The sequence below is a fragment of the Peromyscus eremicus genome, chromosome 16_21 (genome assembly GCF_949786415.1).
Source record: "Peromyscus eremicus chromosome 16_21, PerEre_H2_v1, whole genome shotgun sequence".
Classification (NCBI taxonomy): Eukaryota; Metazoa; Chordata; class Mammalia; order Rodentia; family Cricetidae; genus Peromyscus; species Peromyscus eremicus.
Genome location: NC_081432.1, coordinates 3,546,199 through 3,566,534, shown reverse-complemented (window position 1 = coordinate 3,566,534; position 20,336 = coordinate 3,546,199). Strand labels below are relative to the sequence as shown.

The 20,336-nt window shown below is 55.3% G+C and overlaps 1 protein-coding gene across 1 annotated transcript in view; it reads right to left on the bottom strand.

The window, feature by feature from the left end:
• Positions 1-20,077, bottom strand: part of Itpr3 (inositol 1,4,5-trisphosphate receptor type 3) — a 71,540-nt gene extending 51,463 nt beyond the window's left edge. The window contains 2 exon segments of the mRNA XM_059282438.1: positions 2,395-2,465; positions 19,744-20,077. Coding sequence (XP_059138421.1) covers positions 2,395-2,465; positions 19,744-19,832 — 160 coding nt within the window. The 5' untranslated portion in view covers positions 19,833-20,077.
• Positions 20,078-20,336: the final 259 nt, after the last annotated feature.

The following is a 20,336-nucleotide window of genomic DNA, read 5'->3' as shown; positions in this document are numbered from 1 at the left end:
ACACACCAGGAAAGCCAAAGCGGACTGAGGGCCCAGGGGCTTCCCTGGCCCAGAAGGTACATAGAGTAGGGACTGAAGGGCTGGACAGTGAGCTGTGGGCAAGAAGAGTCCTCAGCAATGGCTGGGCCCACCCCAAGATGGGAGGGCAGAATGCCTGGGGATCCCAGAACAAAGTCTGGTGATGACCTGACAACTTCCAGATGCCTACCACGGCCCCACCCTGCAGTGGGAGGGCCAAGGTGCTGCAGGGAAGCCAGAGAACCAACAAAGGCCGGCCTCAGGTGGGAGGCATTGCCTGAGCCTCAGTCTGAAGAGGCTGGAGTCCTGAGTCTTGTCCCAAGTTCTAAATGTTCCAACTGGCGCCTGCCAGCCGAAGCTGCAGAGAACAGATCCTGTTCAAGACTAGCATGATTCGGGCCTTAGCAGGACCATGGGGAGGCTGGAAGGGGCTCTTGCACCCCAAAGCCCCCAGAAGGTGATGGGTGGAATCGGGGTCCCTCTGTCATACTTCACTGTACAGGCTGAGCCATTGAGGCCAAGAGGACCTCCAGGGGTCCCTGTACCCAAGCCTTGGGAAACCACAAAGGAGGAGATGGAGGCGTGGGAAGAATATGCAAGAAGTCAAAAGGGCATTTGTTCTACTAAGTGGCTTTTTTGTTGTCAAAAATTGGCCCCAAGCTATCCACTGGAAGCCAAGGGCATATCTTCCCCTACCACAGCCACCTCCCTGTCACCTGCCTGCCACACACCCCTGTCCACACAATCCCTTCCCTGCTCTGGCAGAAGCCAGGGGCCCCAAGAAACCGTCACCTTCCTCTGCCCCTCCCCCCACCACGAGAGCTGGGAGGCAGACTCCCAATAAAACCAGAAACACAAAAGCCAGACTAAAGCCTCCCCAATGTTCTGGTACGGGGCACAAAAGACAGACAGACTGGAGTTCAAACCCCACCAGGACAGAAAGATTCCACACGTGCGCTGTGACGCGCAGGCGCCCACACACACAGCAGTGAAACCGTCAGCACTTGGGATGTGGCAGCATTTGGTTCAGATGTAACCATCGTGGCTACACAGTAAGTCTGAACTCACCCAGCTAAAACCCTGAGAGAGACAAGGGTTTGAGAGGCAAAGAGAATAAGCAAATTACACGGGACCCAGAGCACGCTGGACTCACGCGATGCAGAAAACTAAACAGGTCGGAACTGGAGCCGGGAGCAGGGACGGGACACTGCAGAGGGCAGATTGTGAGGTGACAGCAGGTGCGGAGGTGAGGGGTGGCCAGTCACTGTGGGGAGCGGAAGGGGCTGTGGCCAGAGGGGGCAGGGAGAGCAGCCCCATGTAGAAACAGGGTGGGGGACCACAGAGCCAGGTGTGGGCGGAGGAAGGCTGATGGTGGTGTGGAGGGTTCAGGACCAGAGGTCATTCCCACACAGCGGCTGAGGCCCGCCTCAACCTATGACATCCCCTTAGACAAGCCAGAAGTCCATGACGGAAACATGGATGGAGAAGCGCTGATGCAGGGCCCTCTCCAGGCCAGGAACCCCCACCACTTCCCACCACACCCCCAACAGACAGGCAGGACCCCCAGCAGCATGCAGCAGAAGGATGCCATCAGGCTGTCTTAGCCCCACCCCTGCCCAGCATTTAGACTGATGACATCTCCCACCAGCCTCTCCCAGAAGACCAACCACACTGCAGACCTGGTGGCATCATGCTGGCATGTTCCTGCCTGCTCCCACCACGCCCAGGCTCCGGCTGTCTAGTGCATGTCAGCCTCAGCCCTCATAGGCAATCCCCTGCTTGGCCCAAGAACAGCCAGGCTGTCCTTCATCCAGGCCTGCTACTTCCAGGGCTATGGAGCCCACCACCACGGAGGACAGAACCTCCTCAGGGGAAAGCACTTGACTAGGTCACAGGACACAGCCATGCCTGGGCTCTGGGGTTCCATCTAGCAGGAGCCACACACACACAGCCTGAGGCAAGTAGATATGAAGAGTTAAAAGCTCCAGTCCCTTCACATCACACATGGGGAGACTGAGGCACAGAAAAGGATTCTCCCTTGGGCCTCCTGAGGCCTGAGCAATTGTCTTTCCCAGTTTTATTCCCTTAAAGGAAAAAAAAAAAAAAAAAAAACAGTCACACAGACAAAGAAAGCCGTGTGAGTGGCTGGGAATTTGGGGGAGAATAGGCCCCTGGCCAGAAGTGGGTGTGCCAGGGAAGGGGGTGTGGTCTTGGAAGGAAAAGCAGAAATGTGCCATGCCAAGATGATACAGTGCAGGCCAAGGTTAACACAGGCTGAAGAGGGTAGTGTCGGGCAGACTGGGGAGACAGACCCAGACCCAGGTCTGGGACCCTGTGGCCCAGGAGGGATGCTCACAGCTGGTGTGGAGGTCTTACCTCGGAACTTCTTGGGGGGGTTGTCCAGGTCCCCAGCTGCAGGCTCCACCACACAGCGGTCATCCACCAGCCTAGGGGACAGAGCAGCTTGGTTAGAGGGAGGGAAGAGACACATCTCCTTTGGAGCAGGGAACTCTGGGAGCACGAGGGACTATGCCTGGAATTTCTTCCATCACTGGAACCTGCCATGGGCATTCTCTTTATGGCACTGCCATTAAAAGGCAAGGTCTCTGATACTGGAGCCACCCTTTGGCCAGCATCTGGGCTCTCACACAGTACAAAGGTAAGTCCTGAGACCCTGCTGCCTGGGCAGGAAGCACAGGGAGAGGAAAGGGGCCCAAGAATCAAAGGCAGTGGGAGATGGGAACTGAGGAGGGACAGTTACAGCACAGGAGAGAGAGTGAAGGCAAGTAAGAGTCAGGGAAAGCGAGGAAAAGAAGCAAATGTGATGACAGACTACAGACAGACAGACAGATGGACAGACAGACAGAAACAAAACAAAACAAAAAAACCTCATGCTTCCCAGACTCAGCCAGTACCTACACTAGGGTCTGAAATTCTCTTACAGCTATGGCTGAGGACTTATCCTGCATCTCTGGGGACATCCATCCATGCACCCATCCTCACCTACCCATCCATCCATGCACTCATTTACCCATGCATCAATCGGGTGGCGGTGGTGCATGCCTTTGACCCACTCAAGAGGCAGAGCCAGGTGGATCTCTGTGAGTTCGAGGCCAGCCTGGTCTATAGAGCGAGATCCAGGACAGGCACCAAAACTACATGGAGAAACCCCGTCTCGAAAAACCAAAAGAAGAAGAAGAAGAAGAAGAAGAAGAAGAAGAAGAAGAAGAAGAAGAAGAAGAAGACGACACATGCATCAATCAATCCATCATCTATTCATGCACCTGCCCAACCATCTATGCATCCAACCATGCCTCCAACCACGCCTCCATCCATCCATTCATGTAGCCACCCCACTCTTCATTTACCCATGTTCCTATTCATCTATGCATCTCCTCATCCATGCACCCACCCAATCATCTCTCCATTTACCCATGCAACTACTCATCTACCCATCTGTCTACCCACCTGTACATTAATCCACCCACCTACCCCCATCCCTTCATCCATCTAGGCTTCAAGTCTCCAGGAAAGAGATCATCATGGACCACTGTCAAAACCAGCTCTATCTCAGCAATCATTCCTGAATTTCCACCAACTTCCCAGCAAAGAACTGGTAATTGGTACCATTTTACCCAGGAGAAAACTGCACCTAAATATTAAATGACTCGCCTAAAGCCACAAAACAAGTATCAAAGCCCACTCCACTTCTGCACTCCTTGGGTTGGCTAACAAGGCCTTAGGATGTTCTCTCAGTGACCCCAGTTTCCTTGCAAAGCCTCCATGTGATCCCAGCATCCCTAGGCACTTCCATCTCTCCAGAGGTGGTCACTGCACCCAGTGATGCCTTCAAAACACCATTCTGCCACAAGGCACAAACCATACGCCTAGCATAACCATACAGACCTGATATCCTAGTTGGCTTTCTGTAGCTGTGATAAACACCACGGCCCAAAGCAAGCTGGAGGGGGGAGGGTTTATTTGACTTACACATCCCTATTACAATCCATCACTAAAGGAATTCCATGCAGGAATCATGGAGGAATGCTGCTCACTGGCTTTTTTCAGAGCTCATTCAGCTTTCTTTTTATACAATCTGGACTACCTGTCCAGGGGTGACACCGCCCACCGTGGACTGGACCTTTCAAGGTCAATCATTAGTCAAGAAAATGCCAAAAAGACTTGCCTACGGTCAGTCTGATGGAGGAGACATCTCAATTATGATGCTGTCTTCCCACATAACTTGTGTCAACATTGGCACACCTGGATTCTCCACCTTTGATCTTCCCAGCCCCGCCCCGTGGGCATCTCTCCCATCCCCACAGTCCCAGCTACCTCGCTACCTCAGCACACGCACCTCTACCGCGAGCCTCGGCAGCTGGTGCCCCAATGTGCTCCACGTGGAATCTGCACATCGCTCTCCTGTGTCCTCGGTGACATGAAAAACCAATACAGGGGTTTCATTCCAACTTCTGGTGAGAGCCCCCGCACCCTAACACCTTCATGAGTGGGGCAAATGTACAATCATCTTTATTGCCATATTGGATCTCTGCCCCAGTCTCTACCAAAGCTCCACAGCCACAGAAATGGCAGGAAGGTCGGTCCTATCCGCCCCTTTCACCTGCATTTATGTTAACGAGGTGACTTTTGGAAAGCCCCTCAGGACGAGAGTGGGAAACTGTCCTGTGTGAGAGATAGAAACTGCAGCCCTGGCTTCCTCGTCTGTCCCTGGTGGAGGACACTGATGGTTAATCGGTGACGTCATCAATCAATCATACAGCGAAGGGCCAACCCACAAGGGCTGAGTTCAGGGAGTGCCAGTCGGTGGTGGCAGGAGGCTAGTGTGGCCCAGAAGGGCACAGAAGCAGCTCTTCATCCCACCCCACACCTCGCCTTACACGTCTCTCCCCCTGGCTGGTTTGAATTACACCCCCATTTGTTTTCTGACACAGGGTCTGTCTACACAGCCCTGGCGTGTAGACGTGCAGAGCCAGAGGATAACTTGCTGGAGTGGTTTCTCTCCTTCCACCACGTGGGTTCCAAGGCTCAAACTCAGGGCTTGGTAGCAGAGACGGACCAGGACCTTCTCGGCTGTCTTGCTAACCCTGCAGCTGTGTTTTGTTCATATTTCTGTGTGTGCACATGTGTCCGTGTGCAGTACACGTGTAGGTCAGAGACCGACTTTTACCTCCATCCACCATGTGGTCTTACTTCCTGAGTTAGCTCACTAGACCCTTAAATCATGACATCAATTAAAAGACTTTCCCCCCTCATGACATTACTCCTCGTGTGTATGTGAGGCAGGCCATCTCTGAGGCTCAGTCAACAGCTCTTCTGAGTTCTATGAGCCACTGTAGCGGGTCACCAAACATGAAGGCACCTTACAGGGTCCCCTAATTCACAGCTGTCAATCAGAAAAGTCAGAGGCCCAGGCTGGTGACTGGCATCTAGAGTGGGAGCCAGGGCCCTCAGCCTCTGTCATCTGGCACTAACTCCATGCAGATGGTGTGGGAGCTCGACCGAATTGTAGGCCTCCTGCCGGTGGCCTGGGGAGCTGGAAGGCTGCCTGATGTTTGCATACACTGTTTAATTTCCTAAAACTACTTTGCTATTATTTCCATTTTGCAAGCAGGGAACCAGAGCATGGAAAGGTTAACATCACAGAGCTGAACTTTGAAGCCAGGCTGCCCAGTACTAGCAGGTGCTTTGAAGGACCTCACCAGTGCCAGGCAGGGAAGGGGGCGCAGCCTGCTCAACCTCCCAGCCTCCAGCACTCGCTCCCTCCCCATCTAGTCACAAGTCATGCTGGCCACACTCACAGCCCCAGAAGGGTTACTAATATGCTCCCTGGTCATCCCTACACTCCTGCCCCAAGGACACTCTCTTCTCAACCCAGCTGCTCTCCTCAGAAGCAAAGGCACTGGGAGGAACGTCCGCACAGCTGGGCTCCTGTCCTTCCACCAAGTGGTCCTCATGCTGACCCCATCTCAGTCCATGACCCGCCCCCCCCACCATGGGTCTTTGGCCAAAACTTCAGACTAACCCTCAGCCCCTCTCTTCCAATAGCAGCTGTACAGCAAGGTCAAGGCTAGCCCACGTTAGATGAAGAGACCCTGTCTCAAAGGGGAGTGGAGAAGACTGGGGTATAGCTCAGCTGGTAGCGTGCTTTGCCCAGCATGCCTGGGTCCAACCCCAGCATTGAATAAAACAGCATGGTCACATATGTCTGTCATGCCAGCATGCAGGTGGATGCAAGAGGATCAGAACCGAGGCCATCCTCTACTACACAGTGAATTCCAGATCAGCCTGGACTACGGGAGACCCTGTCCCAGACAGCAGAAGCAGAGCCCAGCCTTTGCTCATCACTTCTGGCACCATCCCAGGCCAGGCCCTTCCACTCTCGACTGAACTTTAGCAACTGCTCCCCTGCACCCCTCTTCCCCTCCCCCGCCAGCCTGTTCCCTATAGAAAACAAAGGAAAGTCAAGGTTTGGGGTACACCTCCTTAGCCTACAAGAGGTGTCGGCCACCAAGCCTGACAGCCAGAGTCGGATCCACAGGACAGACATGGTAGAAGGAGAACCAGCTTCCTCAAGTTGTGCCCTGACCTCCACAGGACCGCACATGTTTCCCACTTCCTCCAGGCTCACTCTGGTTCAGCCCCATAGCCTCCCGCAGGCTCCTCACGCTCCTAGGGACCTTGGCCTTGCCTTTTCTTCTCCTAGTAAACTTTGCTTCCAAACACCCTCACTTCTTGCAAATCCCAGCTCAAAGGACCCGTCCCCACCAAGACCCTCCTCCCTACCCCTTTTAAGGCTGTGCACTATAGTCAGGTTCGGTGGCACACACTTTATAATTCCACTTCTTGGGAAGTAGAGGCAGGAGGATCAGGAGTTCAAAGTCATCCCTGGCTACGTAACAAACTCAAGGCCAGCCTGGGCTATGTGATCTAATATGGAGTTGCATGATATGGGGTTACCCCATAAATAAAAAGTGTAATCAGTGCACTGTGGCACGGCATGCCGCCCTCGCCTTCCTTTGTCCCGGTTCCCACCTGGCTCTCACTGCCGTCGGTGGTACGCAGATCCCATGAGGACAGGGGTGTGGACTTTGCCTCTGCATCCCCAGTGCCCAGACCTGCAGAGCAGGCTGCATAAACGCATACTGAGCAGGTGAAATAATTTGTTCTACCAGCTGTGGAGAGAACATGAGCCAGAAAAGACGGGGTCCCTGCCTTGGGGAGCTAAAGCCTCATTGGGAAGACAAGTCACACACTGAGAATAAGGACAGAAGGACATGCGTTGGTGCCAACCGGCAGTACCACAGCGGTGGGTTCTGTCTGGACTTAGAATGGGGAAGGTCAGAGTGCAACCTCCCAGACCAGGTGTGCAAGGACCTGGGAGCGCTGAGGCCTTGAATAATGCATAGAATTTCCTGTACGACATCCTGAATCAGACCAGCTGGCAGGCCTTCTGCAAAGCCAGAGGGAGGGAATACAGACATTGTGGCAGGGAGGGAAGGACACTGACCAGGGCCTGCGTAGCCCCTGCCAAGGGTTCCAGAGCCTTCAGGAAATGTGGAAGTCACAATCAGGAGAGACCATGGGGGCAGTCCCACTGCCTACTTACTCTCAGCCAGTACACAAGGCCTTGTGGGAAGGGACAGCGGGAAAGGTCCGAGTCCCCTTCCTCAGTAAAACCCACCTTGACCCAGGACCCTTCCCTCCATCCCTGAGACCTAACCTGTCTGGGTCTCTCCTGCAGGCCATGAAACTGAGCATATACACGTGTTTGCCCTAGTTGGCCGGCACAGATCAGCCTGGTCTAGATTTAGGTGGGTGTCTATCTGTCCCTGTCCACATTGGATGAGCGTCTAGAGCCCACACGGAGCCTAGGGTCTTCAGAGCAGGGAGACCACATGAAGCCGCTCAGAGCCACACACAGGCAGGGAAGGGAAGCAGCCCAGCACTGTGGCCCAGCAGCTCCAGGCCACAGGGCCAACGGCAGCCGTGGAGGAGCTGCCCCTAAGAGTGTGGAGACAGACAGAGGGGACCTTCAGGGCTGCTCCTGGGGCAAGAGCCCAGCACCCCACTGGGTTCCATTGACATCCCCCACCAGAGATGTCTCTGCGATGATACCCTGCTATCCTCTTTTTTAAGATTTATTTTATTTATTAGAGATGGCTCAGTGGTTAAGAGGACTAGCTGTTCTCCCAGAGGACCCAGGTTTGATTCCCAGCACCCACATGGTGGCTCACAACCATCTGTAACTCCAGTCCCAAGGTATCCAACACCCTCTTCTGGCCTCCATGGGCACCAGCATGTAAGTACTACATACATGTAGGTAAAACATCCATTTACATAAAAATAAGTATTAAAAAAATAATAAAAATGCCGGTGGTGGTACACACCTTTAACCCCAACACTCGGGAGGCAACACAGGCAGATCTCTGTGAGTTCGAGACTAGCCTGGTCTACAGAGTGTGTTCCAAGACAGCCAAGGCTATTACACAGAGAAACCCTGTCTCAAAAAAACAAAATAATAATAATAAATAATAAGCTCGTGTATGTGTATGTGTATGCCACGTGTGTGCAGGTACCCATGGAGCCCACAAGGGGGCAGCTAACCCCTGCAGCTGCAGTTACAGGCGGTTGTGAGCCTCCCCATATTCATGCTGAGAACTAAATTCCCATCCTCTGCCAAAGCACGGCACACTCTTAACCAACCGCTGAGCCATCTCTCCACTCCAGCCAGGCCCTTTTTATTTAAACGGGGTCTGGGCTGGAGAGATGGCTCAGAGGTTAAGAGCACTGGCTGCACTTCCAGAGGTCCTGAGTTCAATTCCCAGCAACCACATGATGGTTTACAACCATCTGTAATGAGATCTGGTGCCCTCTTCTGGCCTGCAGTCATACATGCAGACAGAACACTGTACACATAATAAATAAATAAATCTTAAAAAAAAGGGGGGGGTCTACAGGATCCAGAGTACCCCAACAAACAAGCCTCGCCTCCACTCTTGAGCATTACAACTGAAGCATCCCAAGCCAGTGCTATCTGAGCAGGTGGGAGGAAGGGAGGGAGGGAGGGAGGGAGGGAGGGAGGGAGGGAGGGAGGCCGCTAACAGATAATCCGGAAAGCCCTTATCAGATGGGCTGCCAGGAAACTGGGGACCAGAAGCAGGCCTGAAGACACCAGACAGGTAAGTTTTGGTGACAGCTGAGAAAAGTGACCCCAGATTGCCAGCTGGGCCTTGGTTCCACACACCCCACCCAGCCGCAAGTGAAACTCCCCACGTCCAACCACCCACCATCACCAAGGGAGGCGAGCACGGCCTCGCCCCAGCCTGCCTCAGCAGCCCAGCACGCTGGGCCTGGGCCAGATGCCCGGGGTGGGTGGAGACTCACAAAGGCTCCCCTACTCCTCCCTACCCAGTGGTACTGCATCCCGGGGTGTAGCACCCCTAACCCCTCCTGGGGGGCAGCTGTTTATTACAGGAGCCCAGACACAGGTGCACACCTGGCGCCAGAACCCACGCCAAGTCCTCAGCTCCCCTCTCCTCTCAGGTCTTACCCTCCTGCCAGGGTCCCTCTGTCTGAGGTCCTACCCTCCGCCCCCGTCTCACCAATTCCCCTCATTCACTCAGAAGAGCCTCATCTGATCCTGTCCCCTCCACAGGCTGAGCTGATTCCTCACTCCCACCAGGCACCATCCTCAGCTGGCAGCTGACAGCACCCAGGCCAAGGCCGCATCAGAAAACCGCCCTCCAGTGTGCTGAGCTCTATAATTTATACATCAGTGTTATATCCAGTTTTTCACTCTATCCTTTGCACAGTCTAGGGTGGCCAGGCAGGCGCCACTGGGCCACACAGCTGGTGAGACAGATGATGGCACGCACACGCACGCACACACACACACACACACACAGGGCCAGACTCTACTCATCATCAAGGCCTCAGTGAGACCCATGATGTGCTGGGCATGATCTACCCTCAGGGAGCTCATGCCCACCCTGCTAAGTGCCCAGAGGACAAGATGCCCATGTCCACACCTGCCACTAGGCCCCAGCCACACAGAAGCCCTAATGACAGGCCCAGCCTTCCAGCCACTGGGAAGCACGGGCCTGAACTAGACAGGACACGGTGGAGGGACGGGGATCCAGGCAGGAGGGCCGTGACACAGGCATCCTGGACCCTAAGGGAGGACCTAGCTTGCTCTAGAAAGCCATGAAGGCTCCCCCTGAAATGCTCAAGAAGCCTACACCCCAAGACCTAGGTCTAAGAGAGGAGGGCCTCATCCCAGGCCCTGCGTGGCCCATTTGGCACAGAGTGGACTTTGAGATCCAGGTGGAAGCCATGGGAAAGGAAGCCGGGTGGGTCGGAGCTGGCTGGAGATTAGATAAGGAGGAGGAAGGGCCCTAGATAGAAGTAGGGCAGTGCCTCTTGGCGAACCTGACTCAAAGCCTGCACAGACCAGCTCAGCCACCAACAGAAAACAGCACGGGACAGAGGGAAACCCCCAAGAGCCCCTCCCCATCTGCAGCGGACCCAGGGAAGGAGAGACCCATAGCCGACCGCATGCCAGGGACACACAGTGGCAGTCCCCAGCCCAGGTGTCCTGACCTCCAGCCCAGGGCACTGGCTCCCCCTCCACAGCCAGTACCCAGGAGAAGGCCACTTCCAAGAGCAGGCACACTGAGACTTTACGGATGGGTTGTAGTGATGCGGGGAGGTCTGGGGAGCCCTCTCCAGATATCCAGAGGTGCACCTGCCGGATAGGATCTGGATGTTGGAAAAGGGACCCAGACTCATTGGCTGGGGTCTCGGGCTATTGCTCTCCCCCTGCACAAAAAAAGGCATCCCTTTCTTGACCTATGCCCACCTCACCAAGGAGCCACCTTGTGGCATGCCAGGTGGCATATGGAACATACAGAATTCAACAGCAGCATAGCTCATGGCTTCAGGAAGCTCAGGGACAAGAGGGGACAATAAGCCCTGCACTCAGTGAGTCTCCCCAGGAGGGACACCAAGATGGCTGAACTTGGCCCAGAAGCAATGATTCCGCCAGGGTTCCAGCTCTGAGAGCTCCTCTACCCACAGGCCTGGGTTTCTGGCTCAGCATCAGGTGGGCTGCTGTGCACAGGAGGACACATCTGTAAGGGGGCCAGAAGGAAAGCTAAGAAGGAAGAAGGGACCATGGGGCAGGAGGGACCACGGGGCAGGAGGGACTCCGCTGCCCTCCCCTCAGCCCCTCCCGTCAGGGCCCGCAGTCCACCACTCAGAAACGCTGCTCAGATTGCCCCACTTGCAGAGCAACTGAGGCAGAGGCACCTCAGCAGGGCAGAACTTCAGGCCCAACACACCCCCTCCAGACCGCCTCAGAGTTCTCTGGGAAACTGATGGAGTGACATGGAACCCCAAAGCCAGATGCTGGGGACTGGACATCACACTGGGAAAGCAGGAGGTGGGGGGCATAAGGGCCAAACACTGACCATGCGGGACCTTGAATTAGAGCAGAGGTCCAAGGCATACTGAGCAACTGGACCATGGACTGAGAATACAGGATGCTGTCAGGACCAGCACTGTGGGTCCACGGGAGCACATGCGCTTGTTTATTTCTTTTGTGACATGGTCTCACCATGGAGCCCAGGCTGGCCTGGAACTCACAGAGATCCACCTGCCTCCGCCTCCCGAGTGCTGGGGTTAAACACATACACAGATGGGTTTGGGCGAGACAGGATCTCATGTAGCACAGACTGGCCGCCAACAACCTACACAGCTAAGGCTGACCTAGAACTCATGGTCTTCCTGCATCTGTCTCTCAAGTGCTAGGATTACAGGTGTGTGTCACCACGCCCTCGTTTATAGGGTACTGGGATGGGACTCAGGGCTCCATGGATGCTACATGAGCACTCTACCAACTGAGCCACATCCCCAGTCCCACCTATGGGTATCTTTTCCCGAAATCTCCTCAGCTGCTAGTGAGGGGTTCAAGGGGCAGCAGAACCCACAAGTGATTGACAGATCTGTGACCACAGCCATCCATGTCACTGTCATCATCCTGACCCCTGTCACCAAGTGTCTCCTCGTGGACACTTGGAGCCTGGTTGTCCCAAAGGCTGGAGGAGGGGCCTCTGGCCAGCTGGCTGCAGGAGAGATGAGGGAAGGGATTTGCTAACCAAATAAGCACCTGCAGCAGCTGGAGGCTGAGATTTGGGATTGCTACCCCTCCGGCTCTGCCCACCTGCCAGCTCAAAGCCTCCTTGCAAATGGAATAGGGCCACAGCCAGTCCCTCCTGTCACCTGACAAGCCTCAGCCACGAGGCCCCTCCCAACCAACCAACACCCTCCACCACAGGGTCGGGGGGCAACAGCTAGCCTCACTTCTGCCCCCATCAACTCCTCTCCCATAGGCCCTGCGGCATCATCCTCTGATTCACATCCCTGCTACCTGACCCCAGGCTTCCTAGCCTGGAAGCTCAGATACCAATGCTGGGCAGCCAGGCCCTGGGCTGGACAGCCTGCTGGCTCAGGGACCTCAGAGCTCACACTTCCCTGAGATGAAGCAGTGGAAGTTCTTCTCTCTCCCTTATGCCTCCTCCACCCCTCCCTGCCCCCAGCCCCTGCTCCCGGGGAGGGGCCTCAGCTGTACATTCAGTGCTGTCTAGAGGGCAGGGCTGGAGGTGGATGTCCACACAGATTCCAGCTGTGTGTACAAGATTATCGAAACCCAGAAACCTGCCCCCAAGCTGAAAGCAGAAAGCTGGTGTGTCCCCACCCTACAATCCAGCTTCTCTCCCCACCCCCCAACTCAAGCCACCACCCATTGGGCCAAGCCAGGGAGGGGACTCGGGGTCAAGAATGTAGAGCAGAGCAACATGAGCAACTGACTAGCTAAAGCAGGATTCGAGGCCAAATTGCTGGCTTCAGCCTGAGACCCCAGAGTCGTGAGGCAGAAGCGGGGGGCCGATCCTGTCTTCCGCAGACCCCTGACACGCCCCTGTTCACCTCACCCCACAGGACATCACACCCATGTGCTGCTGCATGGGACCTCCACCACACCCAACCACGAGGGCGGAGGCCGCTTCAGTTACTCCCCACCAGCCACGCAACAGTCATAAACATGTGACGCCAAGTGGGTCAGACCCTCTGCGGCACAGTCCTGCCTCCAACCACCAGACAGAAGCACAGCGTGAAGCTAGGAGCCCAGAGGCAAAAAGTAGGCCTTCCTTTTGATCTCCATCCAGATAACTGAACAGGTGTCCAGACATGTGAGCTCCAGGATGCTCGGGGCAAAATGTGAGGATTCACAGGCAGCTCACACGGTTGGTACCAGGGGTGCTCTCGTGAGTTATGGGGCCCCCTGCCATGTGATGCTCTGCCACCACAAGAGCATGCTAGCTTGGGAGAGGGCAGACATGTTCACAGAAGACAGGGTTCGGAGCAGGGGCTCTGCTTGTGTGTAAATGCTGCTAGCTCACAGAGCTGGCGGCCCGGGAGGGGCAGTCACAAGCCACGGCAGCACCATTACAGACACCTCTCAGTTGATTCATATTTTCTCCAGGGGACGTGCTTGTTTTTAAATCAGGGAAAAAACAGTTTTTTTTCAAAACCAGTGTTTGCAAACATGGACTGGCTGAGGCTAAGCCACCGCCTCGGGCTAAAGAACCAAAGTGTAGAACCTCCTTCCAGTGAAGTCACATTTAAGCCAGGGCAGGTCTGAATGCACCTGGGGAGTGCAGGCAGCTTGGGAGGGACCATCCTTCCTCCAGGAATTACGAGGTCTCACTTAAGGCTCAAAGGGCCCCGAAGAGTTAGCAAATGAGCTTGATGCTGTCCAGGATGCAACAGGCTAGAACTCGGTCCAGAAACGGTACCTGGCACACAGTAGGTACCTTAAGGAAAGTTTGCTGAATGACTGCATGAAGTCCCTTGAGAGCAAAGAGACAGTTCTGAGCCGAGGAGCAGACAGCCCACACAGACAGGCTTCCTCACAGCCTGTTTGGGGCCCAGGTACACACGCAGGAAACCAGGCGGGTTTGTGTACACCCGTGATCCCAACACGTGACAGCTCGAGGCAAGAAGACAGCGACCACAGTTTTAAAGTCAGCCAGGGCTACACAGCAAGGCTGTCTCCAAAGACCAGAAGGTCTAGTCTAGGAGGGCTCTCATCTGTGCTGTGCTCCTTGGTGATGCGTCCCAGGAAGGGCTTCAAAAATGATAATAAATACATAAGTGAAAAATAATTCCAGGAGTCTCCAAAAGCTTCAGCACCACCCACAGCTGAGTATCTGCCCTGGAACGGGGACACACACACACTGCGGTGCTGGGAGCCCTGTGCACACTCAGCAAGCATTCTCCCACCAAGCTCCACCCCCAACCCTCTTTCCATTAACCTTGCAATCCTCCTGTCTCCATCTCCTGAGTAGCTGGGATGACAGGTCTGTGCCACCACATCCAGCTGGGAGCTAGATTTTCTTTTAAATACCCTGCATCCAAGACATTCCCAGGTACAGCTTGAACACCTTAGGGAATGTGCAGGGTGGGGCTGTGGAGAAGACTCAGCAGTTAAAAGAAGTACAGCTCTTGCAGAGGACCCAAGCTCAGTTCACAGCACCCATGTTGGGCAGCTCATAATCACATAAACTCCAGCTCCAGGGGCATCCAATACCCTCTTCTGGACTCCATGTACCCCCCTCCCACACACACACACATACTTATAATTAAATCCAGCCCCAGGTGGATCCAATACCCTCTTCTGGCCTCCACGGGTACCTGTACTCACCCTCTCCACCTGCACCCCCCCCCACACACGCACACACTAATAATTAAATTATTTTTTCCTAGACAGGGATTTACTATGTAGTCCTGGCTGTCCTGGATCTTGCTTTGTAGACTAGGCTGGCCTCAAACTCAGAAATCAGCCTGCCTCTGCCTCCTGAGTGCTGGGATTAAAGGCATGTGCCTTTACACCCGGCATTAAATCTTTTCTAAAGAGAAAGACAGAGAATACACAGGGTGTGCTGGAGATGTAATCCATCTGTCAGAACCCTAGGTTTGACCCCAGCATGGGGGGTGGGGGAGGGCTACTCTGAGGAGGCAGAGTTGTGGAAATACCCAGTTAGTGATGGAACAGGGGCCAAGAGGCATGCTCCTGAGGTTCCTGCCCCAGGGACCCTCATCTGGGAACCTGGGGCTCCTCACACTTCTCCCCATACTTCTTAGAGCCCTGATCTCCATTACCCACCCTCCAAGATATGTTAGGTAAGGATAGAAAGTAACAGAGAATGCTACAGGAGAAGGCGGGGGCCCTCAACCCTATGTGCTGACTGCCTTACCATGGGGTGACCCAGGTCCAGAAGTACTGAGACACCCCCCCAAAAGTGATCCCAGGCCTTTCATGGGCAGCAAAGGCTTCTGACAAATGCCTCTTCAAGACTTAGTTCACCTGTGCTCCCAGCTCAATCCCTGGGCCTTGCAGCCACCCTGTGGGTACTAAAAGGTCTCCAGGGGACCAGATGGGTCCACCCTGCATTCTCATGCCACCTTTCTCTAGCCACTGGCCTGGAGCCACATCAACCCCCCCCCTTCTCCTCCCTGATTTGCAGCTCTGGCCTTTGTCTCCTCACCTGGGTGAGGGGCGAGGCCAGCCACAGCCACGCTTCCCTGCCAGGAACAGGTGTGGGCCTGCTTCCCTGAGTCCCAACCACCTCCAGGATCCACTCCCCAGACCCCTCCCAGCCTCCCAACCCAGTTAATATACAATCTTCATGGGACCTCTAATTACCCAGGAGGTTTTAATTGGCTGTCTCAAGTGCTCAGGCCCCAGACCCAGAGCTGCTGCGCCTCTACCGGCGTTCCCTCCCACCTCCCCAGCGGGCCCAGCCTTCTGTCCACCAAGGCTGCCCGTCTTCAATTCATGTCACAGACTAACTGAATGCCAGACACTGGACACTGGGAGAGGCCCAGGAGCTCCATCACACCGGCCCTAGGGCTCAAGACCCTGGGCACCAACAGCCTCAGGAAAGGCTGCAGGACCAGAGTTAAGGATGGAGGCAGACAGACTCTGAGTAAGACCCAGAGAGCCTAAGAGCCGCTTCCAGCCCCGGGGATGTAGTTAAAATGCAGTATTGAAGATTGAGGTATGGCTCAGTGGCAGAACATGGGAACCTGCCTGACAAATGCACCTAGCATGCACAGTTAGCATGCCTCAGACCAGCATGCACAGTTAGCATGCCTGAGAATGCAGTTAGCATGCCTCAGATCAGCATGCACAGTTAGCATGCCTGAGAATGCAGTTAGCATGCCTCAGACCAGCATGCACAGTTAGCATGCCTAATAATGCAGTTAGCATGCCTCAGATCAGCATGCACAGTTAGCATGCCTCAGACCAGCATGCACAGTTAGCATGCCTGAGAATGCAGTTAGCATGCCTCAGATCAGCATGCACAGTTAGCATGCCTGAGAATGCAGTTAGCATGCCTCAGACCAGCATGCACAGTTAGCATGCCTAAGAATGCAGTTAGCATGCCTCAGACCAGCATGCAGTTAGCATGCCTGAGAATGCAGTTAGCATGCCTCAGACCAACATGCACAGTCAGCATGCCTCAAACCAGCATGCAGTTAGCATGCCTGAGAATGCAGTTAGCATGCCTCAGACCAGCATGCAGTTAGCATGCCTGAGAATGCACAGTTAGCATGCCTCAGACCAACATACATAGTCAGCATGCCTCAAACCAGCATGCAGTTAGCATGCCTGAGACCAGGGTCCAACTTCCAGCTCTGCAGAAAAGGAAGCAAATGCATGGAGACTCTGGTTCAGTCCGACCGAACATGCAGTCTCTTAGAGTCCAGCTGCCAAGTTTGACCTTTTTTCTTGTCTGCCTGCCTTGTTTTTTGTTTTTTGTTTGGTTGTTTTTTTTTGTTTTGTTTTGTTTTGTTTTGTTTTGTTTTTTGAAGACAGGTTCTTTGTAGCCTAGGCTAGCCTTCAGCTCCTTATATAGCAAAGGTTGTCTTTCAATTCAGGATCCCCCACCACCACCACTTCCCAAGTGCTGGGGTTACAGACCCTACTCCACAGGACTATGGAGACGCTAAGGATGCTGCAGCTTGGGCCTGGAGCGTCCACTTGGGTACAGTGAGGTACAGGACGGCCACTCATTCTTCATCAGCTGGATGCTGGCTCCCTTCCTCTTCACAGGTCCCCAGCACAGTGCAGCCTCCATGAGGGCACAGCTGACTCACTAACCCAGCCAGCGCCTGCCCTGCCCTGTGAGTGTTAGCTGGGCCGACGGGGAGCTCGATTCCCACCAGAGAACAGTTTGAAAATGTCACAGAAAGAACAGGGTTAATTCTGCCCTGGAAGGTGGGGTCTCAGCTTTCAAAAGAGGCCACTTTGGGCTAGGTCTCAGAGGGTGGGACAGATTTACTCAGGCGGGCAGGCAAGAGCCACACAGGAGCAAAGGTAAAGAGACCAGGGGGGGGCGGTTCCAGGAAATGCACCTGAACTTCTGGCGGCGGCAAGGTGAGATCAGATTAGGCCTAGGCCAGCACACCAGGCCAGGTTGTCCATCTTTTTTTTTTTTTTTTTTTTTTTTAAGGATTTATTTATTATGTATACAGTGTTTTGCCTGCATGACAGAAGAGGGCACCAGATCTCTTTACAGATGGTTGTGAGTCACCATGTGGTTGCTGGGAATTGAACTCAGGACCTCTGGAAGAGCAGCCAGTGCTCTTAACCTCTGAGCCATCTCTCCAGCCCATTTGTCCATCTTTTGGGGGGAGTTGCATAGGAAGGGGCACCCTGGGGTCAAGGGCTCTCAGGTGCCCTGAGACCTGCCCTGAGGTCCACGTGGACTAAAAGTAGCAAGCAGCTCCTGGGGCAGGAAGATGTACACAGAGGGGAGCTGAGGCTGGCAGTGTGGCTCGATGCTTAAGAGCACTGGCCTCTCTGGAAGAGGACCTGAGTTCACCCCCAGCACCCACAAGATAGCTCACACCCATGGGGATCCGACAACGCTCTCTTCTGGCCTCCACAGCCACCAAACACCCACATGGTAATAATATGACATACTTGCAAGCAACACCATACACATAAAATAATTTAAGAGAGAGAGAGCATGCAGAGGGATTCCCAAATGAGGGAGCCTGCCTGAGGGTGGGAAAAGGGACCTTAGATCCTTCCCTTGGCTCTGTTAATCCTCAAGGTGCTTAAATGACATCCACCCAGTGCTCAATCCCAAGTCAGAAACATCTGCAAAAGAAGTGGCTATTTTTCCAAAATGCTGTAGAGCTTGGGGGAAGGGGGTTCCCACCTCTGGCTTCACCCTCCCCCCTCCACACACACACACCCTGTTCCACAGCAGAATGTGAAGTGCTGACTGTGGACCTCCCCTGTACAGGGCCCTGGCACTGCTCTGAGCCAGGCCTGCGAAGATGCCGGCCCAGATGTGGCTCCACCCCTCTTCTCCGGGTAACTTCAGAAGAGAAATCTGATGGGAGATGTGTGTAGAAATCTACATCTGACCCAGGAGGTGTGTAGGAGAGCCTGAAGGATGCTGGGAGGGGGAAGGAATGCTGGAACTCCCATCTCAGCCTCCTCTGGCAAAGAGGCCCTTGTGGGTTCTCCTCCCTACAGCACACTGAATTCCAGCCACCAGTGGAGAAACCCAGTGAGCCAGAAGCTTCCCACCTGCCCGACCAGTGTAGGGCTAGCCTCGGACTGAGGATACCCCACACACAGTTCCAAAGTCCCCACAGGAGTCACCCTCTGGGCAGCTGAGTGTTGCTGGGAAAGATGAGGCCACAGAACATAGTCCCTCCCGCCCTCCTCGCCCCCAAACCCACCCCCACTTCCCCCACCCCGACGCGCACACGCGCACGCCAGCACTGAATGGGGCAAAAGGACTAGACCCCGGCCTGCACTCCCTCCATGTCTCCAGCAGCAAGGTGCGCAAGGGGCTCTCTAAAAAGATACAGGGACTCTACCCTCTCTTGGCTCAGAGGCCTGGCCCCACCCTGGGACAGAATCGATTCCCTGCTTATCCAGCCTAGACCCTGGGGGGTGGCAGTCAGAATTAATTAATGTTTGTAAAGTGCTCTGGAGAACCTGGGACCAGGGGCGCCAGAGTTGCTGCACAGGAAATTGACGGGGAGAAGGGGCGGGGGGGAGGGGGGGGAGAGGGGGGCCAGCTGGCGGAGACCTGGGTTGCCTGGACCGGGAGGGTAAAGAAAACACTCCTCCTAAAGCCGGGATGCGACACAAGGAGAGTGAGAAAGTTCAACCCATCAAAAACCGATTCAGGATGGGGCGATAGGGATGACTGCCAGGCAGCAGTCTGAGCCAACTCTAGCACCCCACCCCCAATCCCAGCCAAGCACACCCAGGCCCTCTCCAACTCAGGCCCCAGACACCTGCCACCAGCACCACCCCAGGACCACTTGCAGAGGAAGTTCAAAGCCCTCAGCCACGACTGAAGAAAAGGAGTGTGCCAGAAGTGGCGGGCTTAGTGGGCCCAGACGCCTCCTGCGAACTCCCTAGGGCGCCCGACTACTACCTGAGCAAAACAGCGCACTTCCTTTCTCTAAGAGAGGGAGGCCAGTGTCCCCTCGCTTCTAGAGACTAGGGCGCCCAAGCCCGCCATCAAGGGGCAGGGGACTGGGCATCAAGAGACACGCAGCTGGTACGGCGGCCCCGACGCCCCCCCTCTTTGCCCTAGGCTCACTCACCCCAAAGTGCTGATGAAGCCATTGACTGAGCCCTCGGCGTATAGGGACACTATGTCCCCGATGTGAAGAAAGCTGGACATTTCGTTCATGGCTTTGGCCCTCCGGGGCTCGAGGTGGCAAGATTGCCCACAAGCGAGCTGCCAGGCTCGGCGCAGAGGACTGCAGTGCGCTGAGCGGAGAGGGGCGTAGTGCCACCTCGCAGCCCGGCGATCGGGACGATCGGGGCAGCCAGGACAGGCTGGCGGCTGCCCTGGCCACCGGGGCGCGAGGAGGCACGGTGCGGCGCGGGTCCGGGTGAGGAGGTAGGTGCCCGCGTCTCTGCGCGCCCACAGTCCTCCAGCCCGGCCCGGCCGGCGCGTACCTGCAGCTGGGAAGGAGCAGGAAGTCTGGGGCCGCCACACACATGCAAATCCCGCCTGGGAGGCGGGGAGGCCACACCCCGGCCCGCCCCCGCTGCAGCTCCCACGTGCACCCGCGCCCGGGGCTCTGCCTCCCCGACAGCGTGCGCGCGCGCCTGGATCCCCAAAAGTGCCCGGAGCGCCACCAGAGGACGCCGGGATCTAGCGTGCCCCCTAGACGGCTGTCCACTCGCA